The 21,796-nt window shown below is 33.8% G+C and overlaps 1 protein-coding gene and 1 long non-coding RNA gene across 4 annotated transcripts; both read left to right on the top strand.

Annotated features, from left to right (window-relative positions):
• The first annotated feature begins 2,511 nt into the window (after positions 1 to 2,511).
• Positions 2,512 to 15,881, top strand: LOC129310619 (uncharacterized). Of its 3 annotated transcripts, XR_008593153.1 has the most exons (6): positions 2,512 to 2,732; positions 2,853 to 2,932; positions 4,399 to 4,487; positions 11,698 to 11,727; positions 13,707 to 14,026; positions 15,613 to 15,881. It is a non-coding gene; the product is annotated as an uncharacterized LOC129310619 (long non-coding RNA). The 3 variants fall into 3 exon arrangements; XR_008593152.1 differs by lacking the exon at positions 4,399 to 4,487; XR_008593151.1 differs by lacking the exons at positions 4,399 to 4,487; positions 11,698 to 11,727.
• Positions 15,882 to 19,849: 3,968 nt separating this feature from the next.
• LOC129310827 (uncharacterized) lies at positions 19,850 to 21,340 on the top strand. The gene is made up of 3 exons (XM_054952741.1): positions 19,850 to 19,857; positions 19,961 to 20,276; positions 21,012 to 21,340. Exons 1-3 carry the CDS (start codon positions 19,850 to 19,852, stop codon positions 21,141 to 21,143), a joined length of 456 nt encoding a protein of 151 aa, XP_054808716.1. The 3' UTR covers positions 21,144 to 21,340.
• Positions 21,341 to 21,796: the final 456 nt, after the last annotated feature.

The following is a 21,796-nucleotide window of genomic DNA, read 5'->3' on the forward strand; positions in this document are numbered from 1 at the left end:
ATTTTTATGATCCTTTATAACAAATTTTAACGGTATTAGATTCTTCTCCCTAATTCTTCCGTAATTAAATGTGAATATGTTGGAGCTTGGGAATATGGTGTGAGACAGGTTGTGATTGAATCGGAAATTTGTAGCCTTCTTGCTCGACAATCGTGTTATCAAACACATTCCTCGTTCTCCGAATCAGGCGGTTGATTGTTAGTTCATTAGAAGTATTTTATTTGAGGATTGTTCTGGTGTGTTCCTGACTAGCTTTAGCTAGGCACGTTCGATCTGTTATTAAAAAATAATCATGTACGCGCTTACCGGTAATTTATGGGCACGCAATTCTCTGACAAGGACACAACTCTAATTTTCTTAAATTAGGCGAATAATAGTAATTAGGTACAGAACGTGCATGCCTTGCGATGCGCGAACCATATGAATTAGGCTAGTTATCTAGCGGCCTGCATGGAATAAAATACTATTCATCACATACAATGAACAAAATCGTTTAATGATAACTACTATAGTTATGATAGACTATAATGTCCCGTTTGATACAGAAAAGTGTTTTTAGAAGAAGTGAGAGTGGAGTTTAAAAGTATATATAATATGTATGTACAAGGAAATGAGATAAAAAATTTATCTACTAATATATTTTATATTTTGAAAAGACCAAAATACCTATAATGTTTTTTAGAAAAAAAGCCTCCAACTTCTTCACCCTAAAAAAAAAAAAAAGCCTATTCATGCTCCCCCGCCCTTGTGTCACAAGCCTGACTACTTTAGACGAGGTAAAAATAAAAGTAGAGGTAAAAGTAGAACAACATGACTAAAGGCAAATTGCTTTATCTAAAAGTCAAAAGTGACTTTTGACAAAATTATGATAAGACAAACACTCAAAAGAAGACATGACTAAAGGCATATTCCTTTCATGATTAACGCAAGCCTTTGTGAATGCACTCTTGATCATATGACAAGTTGAGCAAGCTTTTTTCTTCCTTTCGATGCCTTCTAGCAGCAGGGATGTTACATCTGAGTTGCTCTAGCAGTTCTTCTTCATAATCATCTTGATCCATATTAATAGGTCCTGGAGTTGTTGTGTCTTTTAATTCTGGAACTAGCTGATAAGTTTGAGTCTTTATCTAGTATGGGTCTTGGCTATCTGGTGGAAATGTTGGAGGTGTGGATGATGATGCTACGTCATAGGATTCCATCCAGATGGAATATCTTATTTGTACAGCAAGGCTTCTGAGCCATTCAAGAAATTCATATTGGATAGATGGGGATGGATCACTTGGCAGAATAGGCTAGTGAGGTATTAGACCGAAAGATGTGCACTTAAGATGAGGATCTAGAATCGAATACTTATTCATTTCACATAAAAATTCTTTTAAATCAATTAAAGTGAAATTTTCATGTGTGATCTAGTTAGTAGTAGTCTTTCGTAGGTATGCTTGGTTGGCCACATAAAGTTTTCCTTTACTGTCAAGGTGATAAGGATGATGAAGCATAAAGAAGGAGCAGGCTTTTTGTTCCTGCAGAGGGGTTTTCCATAATCATTCCTTTTGGACCACATGAGAGAGTTCCTTGTGCCATCTGGGAATGGGTGAGAACCATTCAAGGATTCTCCATAGTATTAAACCTTCATGACCTTAATCATACAAATAATGATACATCTCCAGGGGAGAAATAGCTATAACACAAACATAAAAAGATGATAAAGACCAAATATACCACATGAGTTCATTTGGAATATGGCCTTTAATAAAAAGGATAGCAAGGCAAGGAGCTTGAATATCAAAATATTCAAGTTAGGGTTGGATATGAGTTTTTTGAAGGAGGATGTGGAGCCAGTAAAATAAACTTCTTCTAGCTAACTTTTAAGCTTCTGGGACAATGGTTGGACTGTCCTAGTAGAAAAGCCAAGTTGTTGGGCATGATATTTAGGATGAAAAGGGGTGGCTTTTTTGGAAGGGTGATGAGATTGATCTTTTTCTGAGGTCTGGTGAGATAGTCTGCAATGATATTGTGTTTTCCTTTGATGTGTTGAACTGTGAATTTATAGCGAGCAAACCAGTCTTTCCATCAAAGGAGTTGGGCTTCAGGGGAGATTTTCTTAGACTTCTAGGATCTTTAAGAATGACATAGTGACCATTTCTACCATAAAGTGATAGGTACTGAGTGAAAGCTTAATGTAATAACCCTAAAATTTCAAATTAAATAAATTTTGTCCAAAGTGATATTTAATTTATTTATTTTAGGTTTATAACAAATTGAGAGTAGTGGTTTAGTAAAATCTATGCTAGTAGTTTACCTAAAGGGTCAAAGTCCAAATCCTACTGAAAAAGAAATGTGTTTGGTTTTATTTGTTTTAAACTATGGAAAAAATTTATTAAAGGGCCCTTGTCTTTCATGTAATAACAGAAAAATGTTGTTCCATCTCTTGTAATTTTCCCAATTTTCTTAATGTTCATTTTAAATTCTTTTTCCCGATCATTCGAACTGGAAAACAGAGCAATGAAAGGCGGTGAGAAAACATCCATTCTCCACCGACTTTAGACCCTCTGATTCTTCACCGTCGTCCCATCTCCATCGAGCTCTCGTCACTAGTTTTTCCGTTCGCCGTCAACCTGAATCTTGTCTTCACTGTCGCATCTCTGTTGCTAAGTGCGCAATCGTTTGATTTCTTCCTCTGTCTCTATTTTCTGATTCTTCTTCGTTCTGCCATCAACGTGCTGTGCAGCTGAGTAAGTAACTTTCATTCTCCTTTCCTCCTTGGCTTTGGAACGTCGAGAGTGTGTGGGAAGCACAAGTCTTTCCTTTTTCTGGCTGGTGGTTTATTCTCTGTTTTCTTCTTGTTCGAATAGCTGGGTCGAAGGCATCGTCCTCTCCTTTGGTGTCATCCATGAGCTGGGGTGTGTCTGAAGCTATTGCATTATTGTCTAAGGTAAATCACTGGTTATAGCAACACGAATTATTCTCTTCTTCCCTGGCCAAAGAATGCGTCCATACTCTTCAAAGTTTCTGTCATAATTTTGAGGAAACTAAACTATATTTTGGTTAATGCTGTGTATTATTTTGAATTGGTGGTGAGCTGAGTATTGATGATAGATTAATGTTGGAAGTTGATTAAATTGTTGAATGATTATTGTGAATAAAATTCAGATGCATACAGAGTGTTTGTAAAAATGCCTAAAAGAATGTTACTAAATTGGCATAATGTAACTTGGAGGAATTTATGTGAGTAGTAGCTTGAGCTAATGGTCGGATTTTGAAAATACTTTTTCTTATATTAGTTGGGTTGTTAATAAGTTAGTTAATTGATAATGAAATTATTGATAGTATATTTTAAGTTGTGGTGTTGTTTGGGAATCAGATTTAAATGTTGATCAAGTGTTGGAAAATTACTTGATAAATGACTTTAGGATTGTTATTTTTGTCAGAAAAATAAGGGCTACATTAGGATTAAGTGAAAAGTTAAGAGAAGTGAGCTCTATAATCTTTGAAAACTATCAGGTGAGTGGGCGGCATTCCGAATATATTTTTAGAAAAGTGTTTGTAAAGATTTCTTCATTTATATATTTTTATTATAGCTTTATAAATTGTTTTCATATTTTTGTTAATCTTATTTCCATGTTAATGGTCTTATTTCTCATAAGCAGTTTAATTATTTAATTCTACGTTGATATAAAATTTTTATTGCAATGATTTGTGTATGGAGGAAATGATGAAGATTTTAGGCAATGGAAAATGATAGTTGAATAATATTTGAAAGTGAGAATTTTGAAACTATTTTTCTTTCTCCATACACACTTGATTTTAATGAGGGGGACTGAGTTCAGAACGCTGAATGCTAACGGCAGTTCCGTTAGCCCTTGGCGCGCCATGGTACACCTAGCTAGCAGGGTGCTTATAGGAGGTGCTAGCCCCATGCGTAGGCCAACGCATGTGAAATGGAGGGATGATTATTCGTGAGCATTGTACTCACGCTTGTTCGTAGGCCTCATGCCTGCGCTTGACTTGTGGCTTTAGCCGCGCTTGATTGGTTACTTACCCTCGTGGACTGTGTGTCCACGCTTGCTATTCGTTCTGATAAAGCCCTCCTAGATTTAAACTTAGATTTTATTATTTTTATATTATTTCTTTAAAAGCATTCTACCTAGTCATACCAATTTTTTGAAAATTTTATATTCTATGAACATCACAAATTTTGATAAATTGTTTTGTTCTATTAGCACTTTTTCAAATTCATGATTGCATCATAAAAAAAAATTGTTGTTTATTATTATTAGTTTAAGTTCATGGTTCATTATTTCAAAATTTTTAAATTAAATTTATTCATTAAGGTCTTCATATATTTATATACATATATATAATTGGAACGCTACTCACCAGAAATTTCTTTGGTCTCAGATAGTGTAGCCGACTCTATGCTTTCAGCAGCTCATTGAGAGGCTTTTTGCCTTTTTGGAAAAGAGAGGCATATTGCGATTATTGTTTTGGTAAAATGATGTATTGTATTTTGTAATCATAACTTAGTGCTCCACATATGCCATAGTTAGGATCCTCATCCTTATTAATTATTTTTTTTTGGTTATCTATTGATGGCTACAGAGTCCCTTATTGCTGCTATTGCTTTTGTAAAATGGTTCTAGATTTATTTTTGGGAGGTTCGAGTTATAGGGGGAACTCTGTTAAAACTTTCACAAAACGCTTAACATTTTACGAACTTCATTATTATATATGACTTATGTATATCAATATTTTAGCATAATTTTTGGTTATTAAGGCTTATGGAATATGAATTCTCTTCATATTTCATGCCGGTCATACCCTTAGTATCGGGGTATGACACTTAATTTTTCAATGCCACATTTCACAGCTAGTACTTTTTTATATGTTTTGTGATAATGCTTTTCGGAGGGTTTGAATTCTCCATCAGCATGATCACAATAACGTCTTTACCCATCTACTTTTTCAAGAAGTAAAGCTCCTCAAAAGTCATCACTAGCATTAGTTTGCAAGATACATTGTCCTTTATCAGGAATTTTGAGTGGAGGAGGATGTTGACAAATTTGCTTTAGGTGTTAGATAGCTTCTGTCTGGTTGGGGCCCTAAGGGGGTGGATTTTTTCTCAAGAGTCTAGACAGCTATCTAGTATAATGAGATACGTGAGAAATAAAATCTCTGTTACAGTTGACTATACCCAAAAAATGTTGTATTTGAGTTTTAGATAAGTTTTCATCAAGAAAATTCAATAATTCCTCAATAATATGTGAACTGGGTTGATATTGTGCATCTTAGACTAACATACCTAAAATTCTATTTGAGCTGCACCAATGTATCCTTTTCGGGAGGAAAGCATAATCCCTTACTATTGGATGATCTTATAAAATTGAGCCAAAAGGTCCTTATGCTCCTATTCAATTTCTGAGAATAACAAGATATCATCAATGTAAATAAGAGCACTATACATAATGGGTTCAAAGATTTTGATCATGGCCTTTTAGAATAGTGGGGTAGTCTTAAGACTAAAAGGGCATGACCGTGCATTGGTATTAAGCATTTGGAATACAGAAGGTTGTCTTGTATCTATTTGGATGATCTGTTCCAAGCTGCCAGAATCTTGCTTTGAGATTAAACTTTGAGAATATCTTGGCTCGCTTCAGATGTACAATTTGAGTATTGATCTTTGGCAAAAGAAACTTGTCATCTTGAAGAAAGGCATTAAGAGGCTTATAATCAATCACTAACCTCTTTTTTCCTCTTTGATTTTTAGATCTTTTTTCAACATAAAAGGCTTGACAAGCCTATCTGACTTTATAAGTTTAATAAGACCTTGTTTGAGTAGGACTGCACATTCTTCTCTAGCTAAGGCAAGGTCTTTTATTCCAGGATGAGATGCTTTTGTTAGGTTGACATCTTCATTTTTCTTAAAAGGGAGTTTAATGAAAAACTCCTTGTTTTTCCACAAAGGAGATAGATGTTGAAATTGATCATGGCTTTCACAGCAAAATTCAAGAAGTTGATCCTTGACGTATTCATATCTTGGAGGAACTTGTTAGATCTCCATAATATTAGGGATATCAGTGTATTCCTTAAAAAACTGTTTGAACCGAATACCCTTAGGGAGTATATATAAATCTTTAGTTTCTCTGTACATATTAAAACCAACAAGAATGTCTTTGGCAAGAAGATGGCTTCCAAGAACTTTTATCTAATAAGCACATCCAAGGAAAAATCTTGTATCAATTTTTCTTTTGGTAATAAAATTTATCTTGAAGAGTTTATCATCAGCTATAATAAAGTACTTATTATGAGGAATATGGGGTTTCATGACAGTTCTACAAGAGTCGATATCCATGAAAGCAATGACAGAGATATGGACATCATATTTAGAGGGTAATATTTGGATTTTCATATTAGGTTGTGCTAGCTAAGGTGGATAAGGTGGTTGGTTGAGATTTATGAGGCTTATGAGAGTTAGGCTTAAGGGAGATGGGTTAAGGCCTTAAATTGGGCTAGGCCTAATAGCATAAAGAGGTAGGTATTGATAGAATTCTTGTTCATTATCTGAGCTGTCACCAGAGACTAGTAAAACATAGTGAGTATCTTCATCTTTTTTCTTATTATCTTCAAGAACAAATTCAACATCCTGGTCATCATCCAGATGAATGACAATCTCAAGGGACTATAATACTTCATGTCTTTCTTAGATTTGTTAGAACATCTTCTTGCAAAGTGCCCCTTCTATCCACAGATGAAATATCTGTCTGATCTTCTGGTTTTTGAAGTTCTTTTCTTGAAATATCTGAAAGAACCTTGTCTTTTTAGTCTGAATGGTTTACGCCTGTATTTATGAAAATGAGTCTTCTTTTTACAAGTGTAAGATCAAACTCCTTGTATTTGATCTTTAGATTGGGCTTTTTACAGGCTGACTGTAGTCATGGCTTTCCTTTCAGCATGGATTTTAAAAATTATTGTTGCTCATAAAGCTTATTTAAGGTGGATAATGCTAGTTGATAAATTTCTCCAAGAGAGGTCAAACTTTCATTGGAAATGTTTCTAGAGGTCTTGTCGATCAAGTGAACAACACTTCATTTCAATAAACTCTTGTCTGCTCCTTTTTTCAATGATATTGAAATCTCTAAGAAATTCTTTATAAATTACTCCAAGGAATCGAGAAGCATTAAGTTGAGTAACCCTAATCTTATCGTATTCATTAAGAGTTTGGAACTATTCTCTCAAATTTTCAGTCGTTCTTGAGATAAACTTTGAAAGAACTTTTCTCATAGTAACATCAAGTCTAGTCATCTATAAATCAATCCAAGCACTAAATTCTTGGAGTTTGTCTTTCCATTTGTATGGAGATAAATCATCAAATATAAACCAGGGTCTAAAAGTGGGTCTGGAATTAGAAGCTTGAGGAATTGGTTCATAGTGAGCTCCATTTATAGCTTTAAATTCTTCATCTGGAGGATCTTCTATAATTGTTTCTGTCCTAGTTTCACATATTGAGCCTGAGATTGGACCATTATAATTTTTGATAGATTAATCAGGTATTGATCTGTTATAGAATTTGTGTACTCTATAGAGACTTCAGTTGAAGTCACAGAGTTTGAATCCTCTTGTTCAAAGAAAACATGGTCAAAAACAACATGTCGCATAGAAGCAATTGTTTCAGAGAGGTTTGAGGGGTCTTCAATCCCTTTGAGTTTTTTAGATGTAGCTGGTGGTTTGGTCTTAGGTGGAGAAGGAGGTGGTGTCTTTATAGTCAAGGGTTTTTCTGAGATTTTAGTATAGGATGGTGAGGCTTGATGGTCTTGAGGCTTTTGATAAAAAGATGGATTATGAGTCATGGGTGTTTTTGGCTTTAGAGATAGTTGTCTTTGAGCTTTTTTAAGAATTGGCCAAGACATTTTGAATGCCTTACTGTAATCAGTCTCAATCAGGTAAGTTAGATGTATAGAGGTATAGGTTGGGAATTGTCTGGTCATGGTGGGAAAAGTTTGATAGGACTCATAAATAGTCCTAGATTAGTCTTGGGGTACGTATGCTTCTATTTATTGCAGTTGCTTTTTTACTTTAAAAATTTCTTTTTATTTTCTGAAGTATTATGGTCCATCATATCCTTGATTGATAAATCTGTGGAGTTTTGCATCTAGCTTCTGTTCTTGTTTGGAAAGTCTTTGATATAGGTTCTTTACTTGGTCATCAAGTTAATTAACCTGTGAAGATAGGTTTTCTGTTATGGTTGTCAAATGATCAAGTTTGGAATCTATCCTATGAAAGACTTTGTTTTGATTGACAGCATTTTGGGACTGCCAGTTAAGAACTTCCTTAATTAGTGTAACAAGTTTGAGAGTACTTTGAGGGGATACTTCTGTTTGTGGGACAAAAGGTCTATTCCTTACCTTTGTCTTGTCATCTATCTTTCATTTAAGGGGAGAAAAATCTTTCTCATAGGGTCTCATCATGGCAACACAAGGCAAAGCTTGTATTGGTGCAGGCAAGATTATTAGTTTTGGTCTTTGTGGAATGGCTGGTATTACTAGATTTGGCTTTTTCAAATGGAGGAGATCATCATGGCCAAGTTCTTTAAGGAGTTCAAAAAGAGTACTCCTTTTTGTAGGAGGATTAGGAGGTTCTACCTATTTTCTTTTGGCAGGTTGTTTAGGATCATAGTCATTATCATTATCTTTTGGAGGGTACTTATGTCCACATGGAGATCTAGGATATTTAGGTTTTCTAGTCTTTCTTCTTCTTTTGGAACTATAGTCATCATTATTAGAATCATTCTATAGATAACAATCACAAACGAGATCAGACATTTCTAGAGCATAATCCTAAATAAAGTGACCATTAATATGGGAGACATAGACAAGCTGAGCATTTACATCGAACCACTCAATCAGAGGATGGTCTTTGTCTACAGTGAATGCTAGAGAAATGGACATAATTCTACTAAAGATTTAGTGGTCTTGAGTTCCAGGCTTTTTCAAAAACAGATTTAATAGTACCATCCTAGAACTTGTAAAGCATAAGAGGTTCTATAGTATGAATGTCTCTTTGAACACCATGGAAATGTTTTTGTAATTGTTAATCCATTCTAAAGGCATCATGTCAGCTAATTGCTCAGTGGGTAGCTGTCTTGAGATTTCCAGAATTAATAGATTGTCTGAATTTTTAGCTACCATAAATAAGGCATCATCAATTGCATTAGAAAATTTAAGATCATATGAATGATCTTGAAGCCTGAAGATCATCTGATGATGATGAGTTTCCATGGTAGCATCAAGTTCCTGTTTAGCTCTATGAATCTAGATTTGAACTTTCAATCTCTTAGAAAGATTTTCGTCGATGAGTTTTATGTTAAAATTAGGGGCTATAGTAAGAACCACACTTTCTTAGTTAAAGGTAGTCAACATGGCTCCAATCAAGGCGTTACCATATGACTTGAAGGTTGTATCTAGCAGAGCAAACCTGGCTGTGGCTGCCATATCCTTTTTACCATGAAAGGTAAGGATAAGACAGGTAGCTCCGACATCAAGGTGGGTGTATCCCTGGTTGATCCAGCCATTAATCGGTGGTTGAGCAATTTCAAAGATGATATACTATCTAGCAGTTATGGCAAGAATACCATACTATTCCATATTGGTAGTCTAGATAATTTCCTTAGGCTGAGGACGATTTGAGTGAATTAAAGTCCTAATACTTCAAGTAAAAGAGTTTCTTCAATGGTATATTTTATAAGGATTAAGGAAAGGAAGTTGAGTAGCTAGGATACGAGCATTCTCAGGAATAACAATATATTCTATAAGGTTTTTTATTTTTTCAGCAAGGGTTCTTTTTACAATAAAAGGAAGGCGATTAAAAGAAAAGGCTGAAGAGAGATTAACAGGGTCTAGAATTGTAGTTGGAGTTTCTGAAGAAGAGCTTTCAAGGATCCACTCATATTTTTTGAAGTTCTCCTTACTTACTTTCATCAATAATATCTAGTATTTGTTAATGAAGGAAATGGCTTTGATACCAAGTAGGGTTGGACTTGCCTTCGTAGTGTAACAACCCTGGGTACCTCAGAGATACTTTTTACGCCTGTTACCTCTCGACAACTTTAAACTTATCTGCCTTAACCACAGGACATCTTGGGGAAAAGTGCCTGTACTTCATCACTGCTTCATACAATGAAAACTCCCTATAGATCTTGTTACCTCTTTAGGGTGAAGACTTATAAGTTATAATCATAGTGGCTCTGATACCAAGTAGTCGGGACTCATGTGCGCCTAGTCTTAGATATCCTTGTATCACAGTGCTTACAGGATATATTGATCTAAGTAAGGCCCTTCAACGCCTCTCCGGGGCAAACACGGGCCATTTTTGGGTGCTTAATCCTTTGAAACTTTAACCCACGAATCTCTAAGCATAGTGACATGGGCTCACACACATGAATTGTCAATCAAATTCTCTAAGTATTAAGTAAAGAGGGGCATGAACACCATATTTTGTTCGAACCTTCTTTGATATTAGGGGGATCTCAATTTTATTTCTCATCACTTCATCATGTGTTTAGTCAAACAAAAGGTGTTCTTATCTTTACTTGATTTGTAGGTGTGAATCTAAAAAACATGTTCATTATACTCACATATGAAATAAGTAAAGAGGGGCAACTGTGAACACTATATTTTGTCTAGGCCTTCATAAGTAAATAAAGTAACATCTATAATAAAATAATAAAAATGAATAAAAAAGATAATGGAAAATAGAAAATAGAAAATATTTTACAATAAGAAAATAAATAAATAAATAATTAATTAAAAGATTTTTGATATGAAGATAATAATAATAATAACAACACAAATATAATCAAATCATATCACAATTGCAATTAATATCTAATATTAATATAATAATATATGAAATATAAAGATTTAAAGATCTCAAAATAATATAATGATAATAATATAATAACAAGTAATATCTAATCTCTAAATAATAATAACAAACAAGCATATAAAAATATTGATATAGATAAAAATCTCATGATATGATTGAGTTTGCTAGGTAAATCCTAAGTATGGGGGTATATATATATATATATATATATAAAGCAAAAGTAGAGTAGGCAATTGCAAGCTAAAGAAATTGAAAGAGAGAAATTGATGAAAATCTATAAAAGTAAGTTCCTCTTCCCTTAAGCTTTAGGCATCTACTTGTACATGGAAAGAAGGTTTCATAAAGGAAGAATTACAATTAGATTCTAAACCACTGAATTAATACTAGTTAAGTCCCTGACAAATTTTTTTGAAAAATAAGTTGAAAATATCAATCTAAATGATTACAAATCCAGAAGTTTCAATTACAAATAAGTATTTAAATACCAAGTGTAACTTTTAGATTGTAACAGAAATTTCTATTTGTAACTGTTTGAATTGATATTTATAATTCATTTTGTAAAAAAATTTATTGAGGACCTAATTATCATTAATTCATTCCTTTGAGACCTAACTATCATTCTACCTTTCACAAATCATCACAAAAGGGGGTCTTAAAGCTTAAGCATTAAAGCTTTTGGACATTTAGTTGCCTCATGAAAATGGTGGTTCTCTCTACCATGAGAATATAGACTTTCATTTCATGCATGTGATGCTGTTTTGAATCCTCCAACAATTACTTATGATTCCTTTGTCTTCATGCGTGTGATCCCATGACTAGAGGAAAGATGTTTCAAGATCTATGTCTAAGGTTAGTATTTATTGAATATCTTTATTGTATGCATTTATGATATCATGCTTCTTTATCCCAAAAAAAAGATATCATGGTTCTATCAAAATTATTTCAATGTGTGAGACTTTTAGAGTCCTCATAAGTTATGAAGTTAATTAATTTATTATATGTGGTGATAAATTATCGCCAGTTCATCAATTAAAGTGTTTCATATTCTTTTGACTGCGTAAGACTTTCAAAATCTTTATAATTTTTTAATTTAATTAATTTGCCATATATGACGATAAATTATCGCATGTGCTTCAATAAAAGTATTTTATACTTTTGACTGCATGAGACTTTTGGAGTATATGGAAGCTTATAAGTTAATTAATTTATTATCCTATGTAGTGATAAATTATCGTATATATAGTTTTTGAAATCATTGGTCGCATGAGACTTTAAAAGTTCTCATAGGTATATAAGTCAATAAATTTATCTTTCATAGCAATAAATTATTGCATGCACATATATAGTTTTGAAATCATTTGCCGTGTGAGACTTTTAGAATTCTCGCAGATTTATAAGTCAACTAGCTTATCCAATGCGTCAATAAATTATTGTGGGCACATATTTCAAAATATTTAAAAATAAAAGGTTTTTCTAAAAAAAAATAAAATAAAATAAATCATTTTTGAAAGATGGATTTTGGGATATATAAAATTTTCATAAATCTTATCAAAATGTTTTTCCCAAAATTATTTCTCAAAACCTTGTGACAAATAAAGAAATAAATTATTTTCATGAATAAAAAATACAAGGCAACATTAAAAATTATGTTATTAAAAATGATCATAAATATTTTCCTTTATAAAATATATCAACTAAGAGACACGTATTTTACCTTAAATTATATGAGTTTTGATCCTTGAAAGGGTATATAGGCCTAAGGTTTTTTCCCAGGTTAAGTTCAACTTATAAATAAATAAAAATGTTTCCTTTTTTCTAGTCTTTTCTTAATTAAGGGTAATTAAGATATTTTTTAAGGTCATATAAATTTATATAGTTAATTTAGGGTAACCATTCATATGAATGGGTGTTGTAGGGTGCCTACCACTATCTCCACACATAATCAACTCCCATAGCTTTTTCTCTACATGTTCCAAAATTACCCATTAAAATTTTGGTAGTGACTCCCAAAATATTTTTATTTGATTTTTCTTTTTAGAAAATTCTGGATCAGGCACAACAAAGGTTGTATTTGGACCTTAGAGTATGTCTTATCATTTGAATTATCTGGTTTGGGTCCAAAACATTGGTGCAAGTATGATTATGTTATGTGGATGATTGTAAAGAATTATGTAAAGAATTGAAATTGAAAACCTCTTTTTTAAAATCAAGGGATTGAGGGTTAAAATTGAGTTATATGTGGTATTGATTGTTGTGATGTGTTGCACAAGTAGTTCTAAGTCTATTGAGTATGGTCTAGATGTCAGTTTGAGCTTTTGGCACTTAAGTTGAGTTTTATACATCTTGGCTATGAAAAAGGAGGAAAATGTGATTAATTTGGATTTTGGTATCCAACTCCTTGATATGGAATAATTTGGAAATGAAACCTTTGCAATTTTCTAGTTCACTAAATGAACTTTTTATGAATGTGTAGGTCACCTCAATCAGATATAGGACAAAGGTTTGAGGCTTGTTAAAAGTTCAGCCTCAGATTTGTCATTTAACTGTAGAGTGCTATCACATTTTATACAATGCGCCATGGCACATGGCACAGAGAGCATTGGGTGCAGCACATCCCCTATTAGGTGCAAGAGATGGCTTGTTTTATAAGAAAAAAGGACTTTTCTAACCTTATTTTTAAATGTTTTTAAGTCAAATTGGTATCACATGCTTTCTGTAACATCCCAGTTTTTAATCACCTGATTTATTAAACCTAATTAGGGTAGTTAAGTAAGTTGAGGTCGTGTGTGGCCAAGGAGGTCTAATAAGTATATCTAATTGTATTTTAGCCTTAATTATGGGTCTGATACTAAGGCGGGCCACCCGAGCATCAAAAGGAGAAGAAAATGAAGAGTGATGTTGCTATGCCACACGCCGCAGTGTAGAGATCGTCTGCCATGACACACAGATACTTTCGATGCAAGGGAGGACCTCTCTGTGCAACGCACCGCGGTACATTATGCATCCGCTGTGGTGCATGGCCATTTTTCGCAATTTATCAGATGCGAACCTAAGACAGAAAAGAGAGAAGAGAAAGAAGAGAATGAAGAGTGTTAGGGCTTGCTAGTAGATGACAATAAGAGTATTTTGGAAGCTACAAACACTTAAGGTAAGTACCACATTCCTTAATCTCTCGACCTCTTCTATATTTATGAGTTTATGATTAGGGTTTGATAATAAAAGTGGAATTTCAGTCCATATAGGTTATTAATATGAATTTATTGACTCAAATGGAGTTAATGGGAGTAGACTACAGTATCTAAACTTAGGTATAATGAGTTTTGGTGTCTTAAGTTGTTGGGCATCATAAACATCTGAATTTTTATTTAATTTGGGTGGTTGGAAGAGTGTGATGCCATTAATGGGAGTTTAATGGTTTATTAATATTATTGGGGACTAAAAGTAATAATTAAACCCAAGGGATATGCTCAAATTCTTGTGGAGTAAATGTTAGGCAATTTAGAAGTGGAGATTGAGGCTTTAATACTTGAGATGGTAATGTTGATGAAATTCAACTTGGATAGTTATAGTATTTGGCTCTTGGTCACCTATTGGATTGGAAAATTCAAGCTTAGAAGCTAGTAGATTGAGAGGTAAATCTTTAACCTCTCAAAGGTTTGAGGTAATCGGAGGAACCCTACTTTAAGTAGTTATATGTTAATTGATTGTTAAATGTGAATTGTGAATGTTACATGCATGGGTTTGATTTTCAATGTGAAACCATGTATTAGTTTCAATGAGTGTATGGAAATTTGAATGTGCATAATGCTATTTTGGCTTGAAATGCAAAATGTGAAGTCAAGAGGGTTTTCGAACTATGAATATGCTTATGCTTTTGGAAAATGAATGTGATGTGGTGTAGAGGTAATTATGTGTTAATAAGAAGTGGATTTTGACATAAGTGAGAATAATGTTGAGAAAATGATAAGAATACATACTTGGGTAGCGTACGGTCGTGAGCCCAACATAATTATTGCGATAATGAGTAAAAGAAAATGAAAATGTGAAAATGAGTGAGTATTAATTATGGCATAATTAATGGCGGGAGTTCACCTAGGGATTGGGAGTAGAGAAAAATTCATATGATATTTAGGCTACCCTCTGGTGCATAGGGGTATAGCCTTGTCCCATAGTTTGTCGAGGGACTGTCCCATACTTTGTCGAGGGACTAAAACCTAGCTATCTCTATCGATTCAATGAGGAGAATAGTCTAGGGTATGAGACACTCCAGAGATTTAAGAATGGGGGAAGCCGTGGTCCGAGAGTGAGTCATGTGATCTTTAGCCAGGTCACACCTCATGATTGGTGAGCTTAGACAGTTCAGTCACATGGACGAAGCCTTAATTAGTGTTATAGCATATGGTTTCGGTATGAAGAAATAAGGAGGATATAAGATTGGTTGATCATTGCCTAAGTAAATATATGACGTGTCACACGTGTTAAGTTATGGCAAGTCACGTGAATAATGGGTCATGGTCACATATCTGATAATATAGTGACAATGCACCTAATTTATGTGAGATAAAGAAGTTATTTAATGATAAATGACAAGTTATGATATTTGTGAGCATGTTTTACATACTCGGTTCCTTATGCATGTACTTAATTTATGATTGATATATAACTGTATAGGGTATAGGTTCTACCTTAGTTACTGAGTGACTAAACTTACCCTTTTCATTTAACACTTTTCAGGCTCTAGTTCTGGTGCAAAAAGGGAGAAGGCTCAAAAGGCTAGGAATTAGCATATTCCTATTGTATGCCTTTGGCTTAGATTTATTATGTGTAATAGTATATAAATGCCAATTCTAAGATGCATGCTATCACACTTATACTATTTTGCTATTGAGAATGTTAGATTTATATTTTGAGCCTTGAATCTTTATGTATGTTGATATATATTTGTTAATAGGGCTAAAATATTAGTGCAAGTGTAGAAATAGACATTTGAGCATGTTCTGATTGTTTTGGGTGTAAAGTAATGTTAATTTACCTCCCTCTCTGTTTTTGGTAAAAAGTGATTGAGGAGTGAATTTCTATTATACTATGGTTTCAATGTGTGTGACGTGTTATACTGGTAGTCCTGAGTCTAATAGACATGGTCCAGGTATTAGGAAAGGCTTTTAGCACATGTTGAGGGTTTTGGACACCTATTTTGTGTGAAAGTTATAAAAAGTGGTTAAAATGTGTGTGGGTATCCAACTTTCTGGTGTGACTTGTTTTGAAAGTGAAACCCATGCCACTAGTTAGTTCATGTTAAGATCTTTTCATAGATACCTAGATCACGTCAATCGGATGTCAGATGGAGAATCGGTGCACATCAGAAGTTTCTCAATTTTGCTGTCAAAGGATAGCAGAATTTGCTGATTTTTCATGCAACAAGCCATGGCGCATGGTGCCTGAGCCATGGTGCGTGGCACAGAGAGCAACATGCCATGGCACAGCATGCACGAGCCACGACGTATTGCCCTGTAACACAGCATAAGTTTTGTTTTTCAACCGTCTTTGACTCCTTTCACTCCTCTGAGGTATCCCATGCTTCCGAAACTTATTTTACTCTGATATGAAGGATTTTGATTGATTTAAACTCATTGTTATTTAAAAAATTTGGGATCCCTTGCTTTTGAATGAAACCTTGGCAATCACTCTTTGGGTTTAATCCTTTGATTACCATGAGTTTTATTTGTTAATTATATTTAGTGGAGTGAGAATATTACACTTTCGTAGGCTTTTTATATATTTGATTTGAACTTGTGTTTTCTTAGATCTAAAGTGTTTATTTATCAAAACTTAGGATCCCATCTTTGTTACTATTTTGTTTTGAAATTGAATTTGATTAATTAAGTTTCAATAAGTTTATACTACTTGGTTTTGAACTATTCTACTATGGTAGAATTTATTCTACCACAGTAGTGTATATTTAAGTCATAAATTATCAATTTCAATCTCTTTAACCTTATGAAGGGATTGCTTGTCCTTGATTTCATCAATTGGACCCCTTCTTATACTTATGATCCCAAGACTGTTGTACCCAAAAAATCAGGAGCCCATATGTGAAAAATCTGCTATCACTAGACATAGTCCAGCGAGATTCAAGGCATGTCATATTACACTCCCATGTCTCTTTAACAACCTTCCATACTCAGTCGTTTTGAGTCTTAAAGGTTATGCCCCTTGTCTCAACATGTGCTCAGCACGACACCTCATTTAGAAGTGGACTGGGCCTTGACTTAATTGATGAATTATTAGGCTTGACACTTCTCATTCATCCCCCTTTTATTATTTTGGGCTTTTGTCAATTAATGTTTCATTTTAAATCCAAACACCATAGTAGATCTTTGAATTTGTCTTTTCTTTTCTATTATGGTTAGTTTCCTTGCAATTGCAGTTAAAATGTTTTAAATATAATGTGGTAATTAGTATGGATTATTCCTTAATTACTAGGGGAGCTTTGGTAAATTGTTGGGGTAATAGGGGGAATATTACAATTGGCTACCATCAGTGGTGGAGCCAAGACCTAGAGTTAAGGGGTACGAGACAACTCAATTTAAAAATTAATAATTAAAAATATTATAATAATTTTAAAAAACAATTACATTAGACAAAAAATATAATAACATAAGTAAAGTAATGCATATTTTTATTTGGAAGAAATATACTGAGGATTTATTTGGGCAAAAAAATATGTTGAGAAAGTTGATATAGAGTTTAATTTGCAAAAAAAAAATAAAAAAAAAACTATTACCTAAAAAGGATGACTTTAATTTGTTGTGCAAAATAAACAACTCTTAATCCATTTTTTAATAATTTGTCTAATGAATATAAAATTCTTTGGTTTGAATTTATGGAATATGAGTTAAAATATCATTTATTTAAGAAGTTTTTGAACCCAAATATTTTTTATTAAGTCTAGAGGGTTTAAAATTTTAAAACTAGGGGTGCAAGATTATAATTTTTATGTACTATCTATGCAATTTTCTCCATGTGAGGGGATGCCTCAAATACACATAGCTCCGCCATAGGCTACCATTTAGATGATTTATTTACTTGGGTGATGCTTGAGAGGGCTAGTTTAAGTATAAAACTTAAGTAAAATAGTACAAAAACATTAAGTTTACATGTTGAGTGGATGGTTTTGTTAGTAAGAGATATACTTACTAACATTGTATAGCCACATTAAAATTGAAAGTTAAAAATGTGTTTTATTAATTGTAACAAAAGATTGGGCAATTTATTTATCTATGCATTTGTTCATGACTTGAGAGAACTTGTTCAAATATTTTAATTTAGAACCCTAGGTTAGCATTTATTTTCATTAAAAACATCTATGAGAGTAGGTAATTTTAGTTTTATGAGAAGCAAGGAGGATAAATAATCATATAAGTCCCAATTTGTGCTTGAAGTTTTAGAATCAATTACTTTTCTTTATTTTTCAATTTTAACATAATTTGCAAAATCAATTTGTCCGACTAATTGAGTTTTGCTCAACTTAATTGAATTTACTAAGTCTTTTATTTGGTCACTTGTTTTAAACAAATCTCCATAGTAACAATACTTTACTCACTTTATATTAGTTGTCATGGCCGTTACACTTGCAGAACCATGCATACAAATTAAATTTTGAATTCCACCTCCTTCCCTCCAATTCCTGGCTCCTTGCTACCAAACGCGGCATAAGGTGTAGGACCATACTTATTAATCTTATTAATAAAACAAATGTCACGACGACATGCAGGCCATCAGCAAGATTAGATATATTGATATTCTTGGGAAAAAATGGTGCATGATTAACTTGATGAGTATTAGGACAAACAGCGTTTGCTGGCAATGGCAAATTAAATAATGATAAAAACATGCATGTGATAGATGTTGACTTTGAAAGCACTTGGAATTAAGAATGGCGAGCACTATGAGAACTAAGAGTCAGCTTCGTGGTTTGAATTCCTTTCTTCTCCAGCAGTTGAAACATTAATATAATGGAGCGAAAGCAACTGGACATATGGTGCTAGAGATGGCTCTCTAGAGGTACATCCGTATCTCTCTCTTAAAATTCTCGTCTGTTTAGAATAAAACCTTAGCTTATGAAAATGTTAAGGTGCGATAGTTCATTACATATGCATGCATGAAGTGTGTTACCTAGAATTAGAACTACATTAATATGGCTACTATTCTCACCAGATCCTCCTCCACCACATCCCCAGACCTTATTACCACCGGACTCAACATATATTCATGTGATTATATAACAAGTTTATTTTTCTAGGTCTTAGCTTTGGAAGGTTTTTTATTCTTGGTTTGGTTTTACAAGAATAACTGTAGAAAATTGTGCTTGAACAAATACTTGAAAAAGTTTTCTCAAATCAAGAATTAATTATCAATTGCACAATGTCTTGTTATAATTAATAAAAATTAAGATCAAGACCTGGTGTGACTATATAAGTAGAATCAGGAAAACAGATTCAGCCTAGCAAGCCAGTCCGTATACTTGCCAAAATTGGCAGGCCGAGCTATAGCACAGTGAGCCCCCTTTCTTTTGTCAGCCATCCCTGCAAAGAGGATGCACTATACAGAACAGTTATAATAAAATAATGAATGCAATAACCTGCCTAAACCCATAGTTTTGGGTTTAGACCATTCATATGAAAACCTTATGAAATTCCTCATATATTCTGTACCAAGCGAAGTCATCAAAGAACCATTTCATATCTTTGTACCTTACGATCTACCACAATATATTAATATTTTGAGATATTTTAATAAATTGAGAGACAGAGTACAGATTTCATGGGATTTATCAATAGTCAAGAAGCTGAACTCTCTCTCTCGAAGCTTGCGTCTCAAATGCCGGAAACTAAAAACCAAACAAATGAGGACCGTTGATATAGCAGATTAAAAGCAAACAAACATTTTCTTGCTTACATTTCAGAACGCAATGGATTCGTATTGAGATTACAAAGTTCAGGGTCGTCCCTCGTATAGATCTCTTTGGCGCGAGCAGTCACACCTAATAATATAATAAGACAGACGATCCCGCTGAGGACAGGGGTGGGTTTAAGGTGAAAGGGCAAGAAGGAAGCCAGAGAAGTAAGACAAGCGCAGACCCGCTTCTAGTAACCAAAGCGCACGCCAACAATCATCATCAGCTGGTGGCTGTGAATTATGCGAAGAAGATGATGATGCAGCAACACCTTCTACAGAAAAGACTTCTGAGGACCAAGGCGACGATGCTGGAGACTCATGACGATTCGGAGCACCATCGCCGTGGCGAGAAAAGAAGATTCCAAAAAACAAAATCGAAATCACACGTGTGGCGAACAACCTGCAGGGATGCATCGTACTGTTCTCTGGAGCAACAAGAGGTAACGAGTATGAAGAGAGAGAGACGACTGGAAATTAGGGGTACAGTAGGTTTGCTTGGACGTTGATGCATATAAAAAACGTCTCAACACGCTAACTTCGTTATATGCTAATCAATTTAAATTCGTAGTTACCTTAACCCCAGTCGTAGATGGGAGAGGATTCTCTCCTCTTTCTTTACATCCTCTGTCCCTCCCTTTCTTAATTTCTAATCATTAGATTAAAATTTTGGATAATTCAGATTTGATCTCTTCCAAAATATTTCATTTCATTTTACTTTTACTGTATTTTTAAATTGTTGTTATTAAATTTTAGTATTTTGAATTTTATTATTTATATTTTTTATAATTTAATATTTTAATAATAATTTTATAGAAGATCAAATTTAAACAGTTTAAATCTTGAGCTAGAAAGAGAAAAGAATGGGAGGGAGAGGAGAGACTATAACCGTCGTGGATGGTCTAACCTTTTTATGTGAATCAAAATAGTATATCTAAGAATCTATCATCAACGTGTATGGGATTCGCCTGGGCTTAGTTTTCTTCGTTTCTAGTGGAGGAACGTTTATGATTGATTATTGTTTGCTTCCATATGTGGGAACACCCCCCCAGGCCGGGGGGAGACCCTTTTTTAACATGCATAGTGTAGTACTTAATTATATATGATGTAATAAATGCATGATTTTATACTAGAGATGAGTTTTGACTTATCTTTTTACCTTCTTGAATATTTTGTAGGTAGGATGTCAGTTGGTGGAAATGAGGACAGAGTCAGGTAACAAACAGGCCCAAGATTCATTGGACGAGGTCTATATTGGATCAATTGGGTTTGTGTTGGAAACTGAGTTCGTCACGTCATCTTGGAGTTAATTAATATGGCAAAGATTTGCACCTAGCCGAAGATATGTACAGGAAATCAATTGAGACCTAACAAAAATCCTGTCTATTAGGTACTATCTTAAAGGAGGCTTTGAGGTATTTTCCTGTATAAAATAAAATATTAATGTTCCTTTGGGCGACGATGATGGAGTTTTAAATCGATCTTTTATGTTCTCAGTTAACTGGTATCAGAGCCTTAGTTATGATTTTAAAATTATATATCTCAATTCTTCTTATGTATATAATGATATATTGATAGAGATTTATGCTCATGTTGATAAATTTTTTTTATAATTCATATTATTCAGGAAATGAGTATGAACATGAGTTTTTTTTTTTTCGGATATGTGAATTTTGGTTTAAATCTGTTATATTTATGATAAAACCATTAGCATGATCCTAAAATCCTTTGGCCATATGAATTTTCCCCCTTTTTTTATGAATTTCTTTCGTTCTTCCTCCTATACCCAACTTCACTGTCTCTGGAGTTGGCATCATTTGACCATTGGAGTTGTTGCTGCGCCGTGGATGGATTCTTCAGCTTTGCTCATCGAAAATCCTCCTTGCGAGCTGCTGTAAAATGCATCGCTGTTGTCGTCTGGACTGGCGTGGTGAAAGGAGGATTCGCCAGAGATAGGGACGAC

Source organism: Prosopis cineraria, unplaced genomic scaffold (genome assembly GCF_029017545.1).
Source record: "Prosopis cineraria cultivar Desert tree isolate PC_DT_omini unplaced genomic scaffold, ASM2901754v1 PC5, whole genome shotgun sequence".
NCBI lineage: Eukaryota > Viridiplantae > Streptophyta > Magnoliopsida > Fabales > Fabaceae > Prosopis > Prosopis cineraria.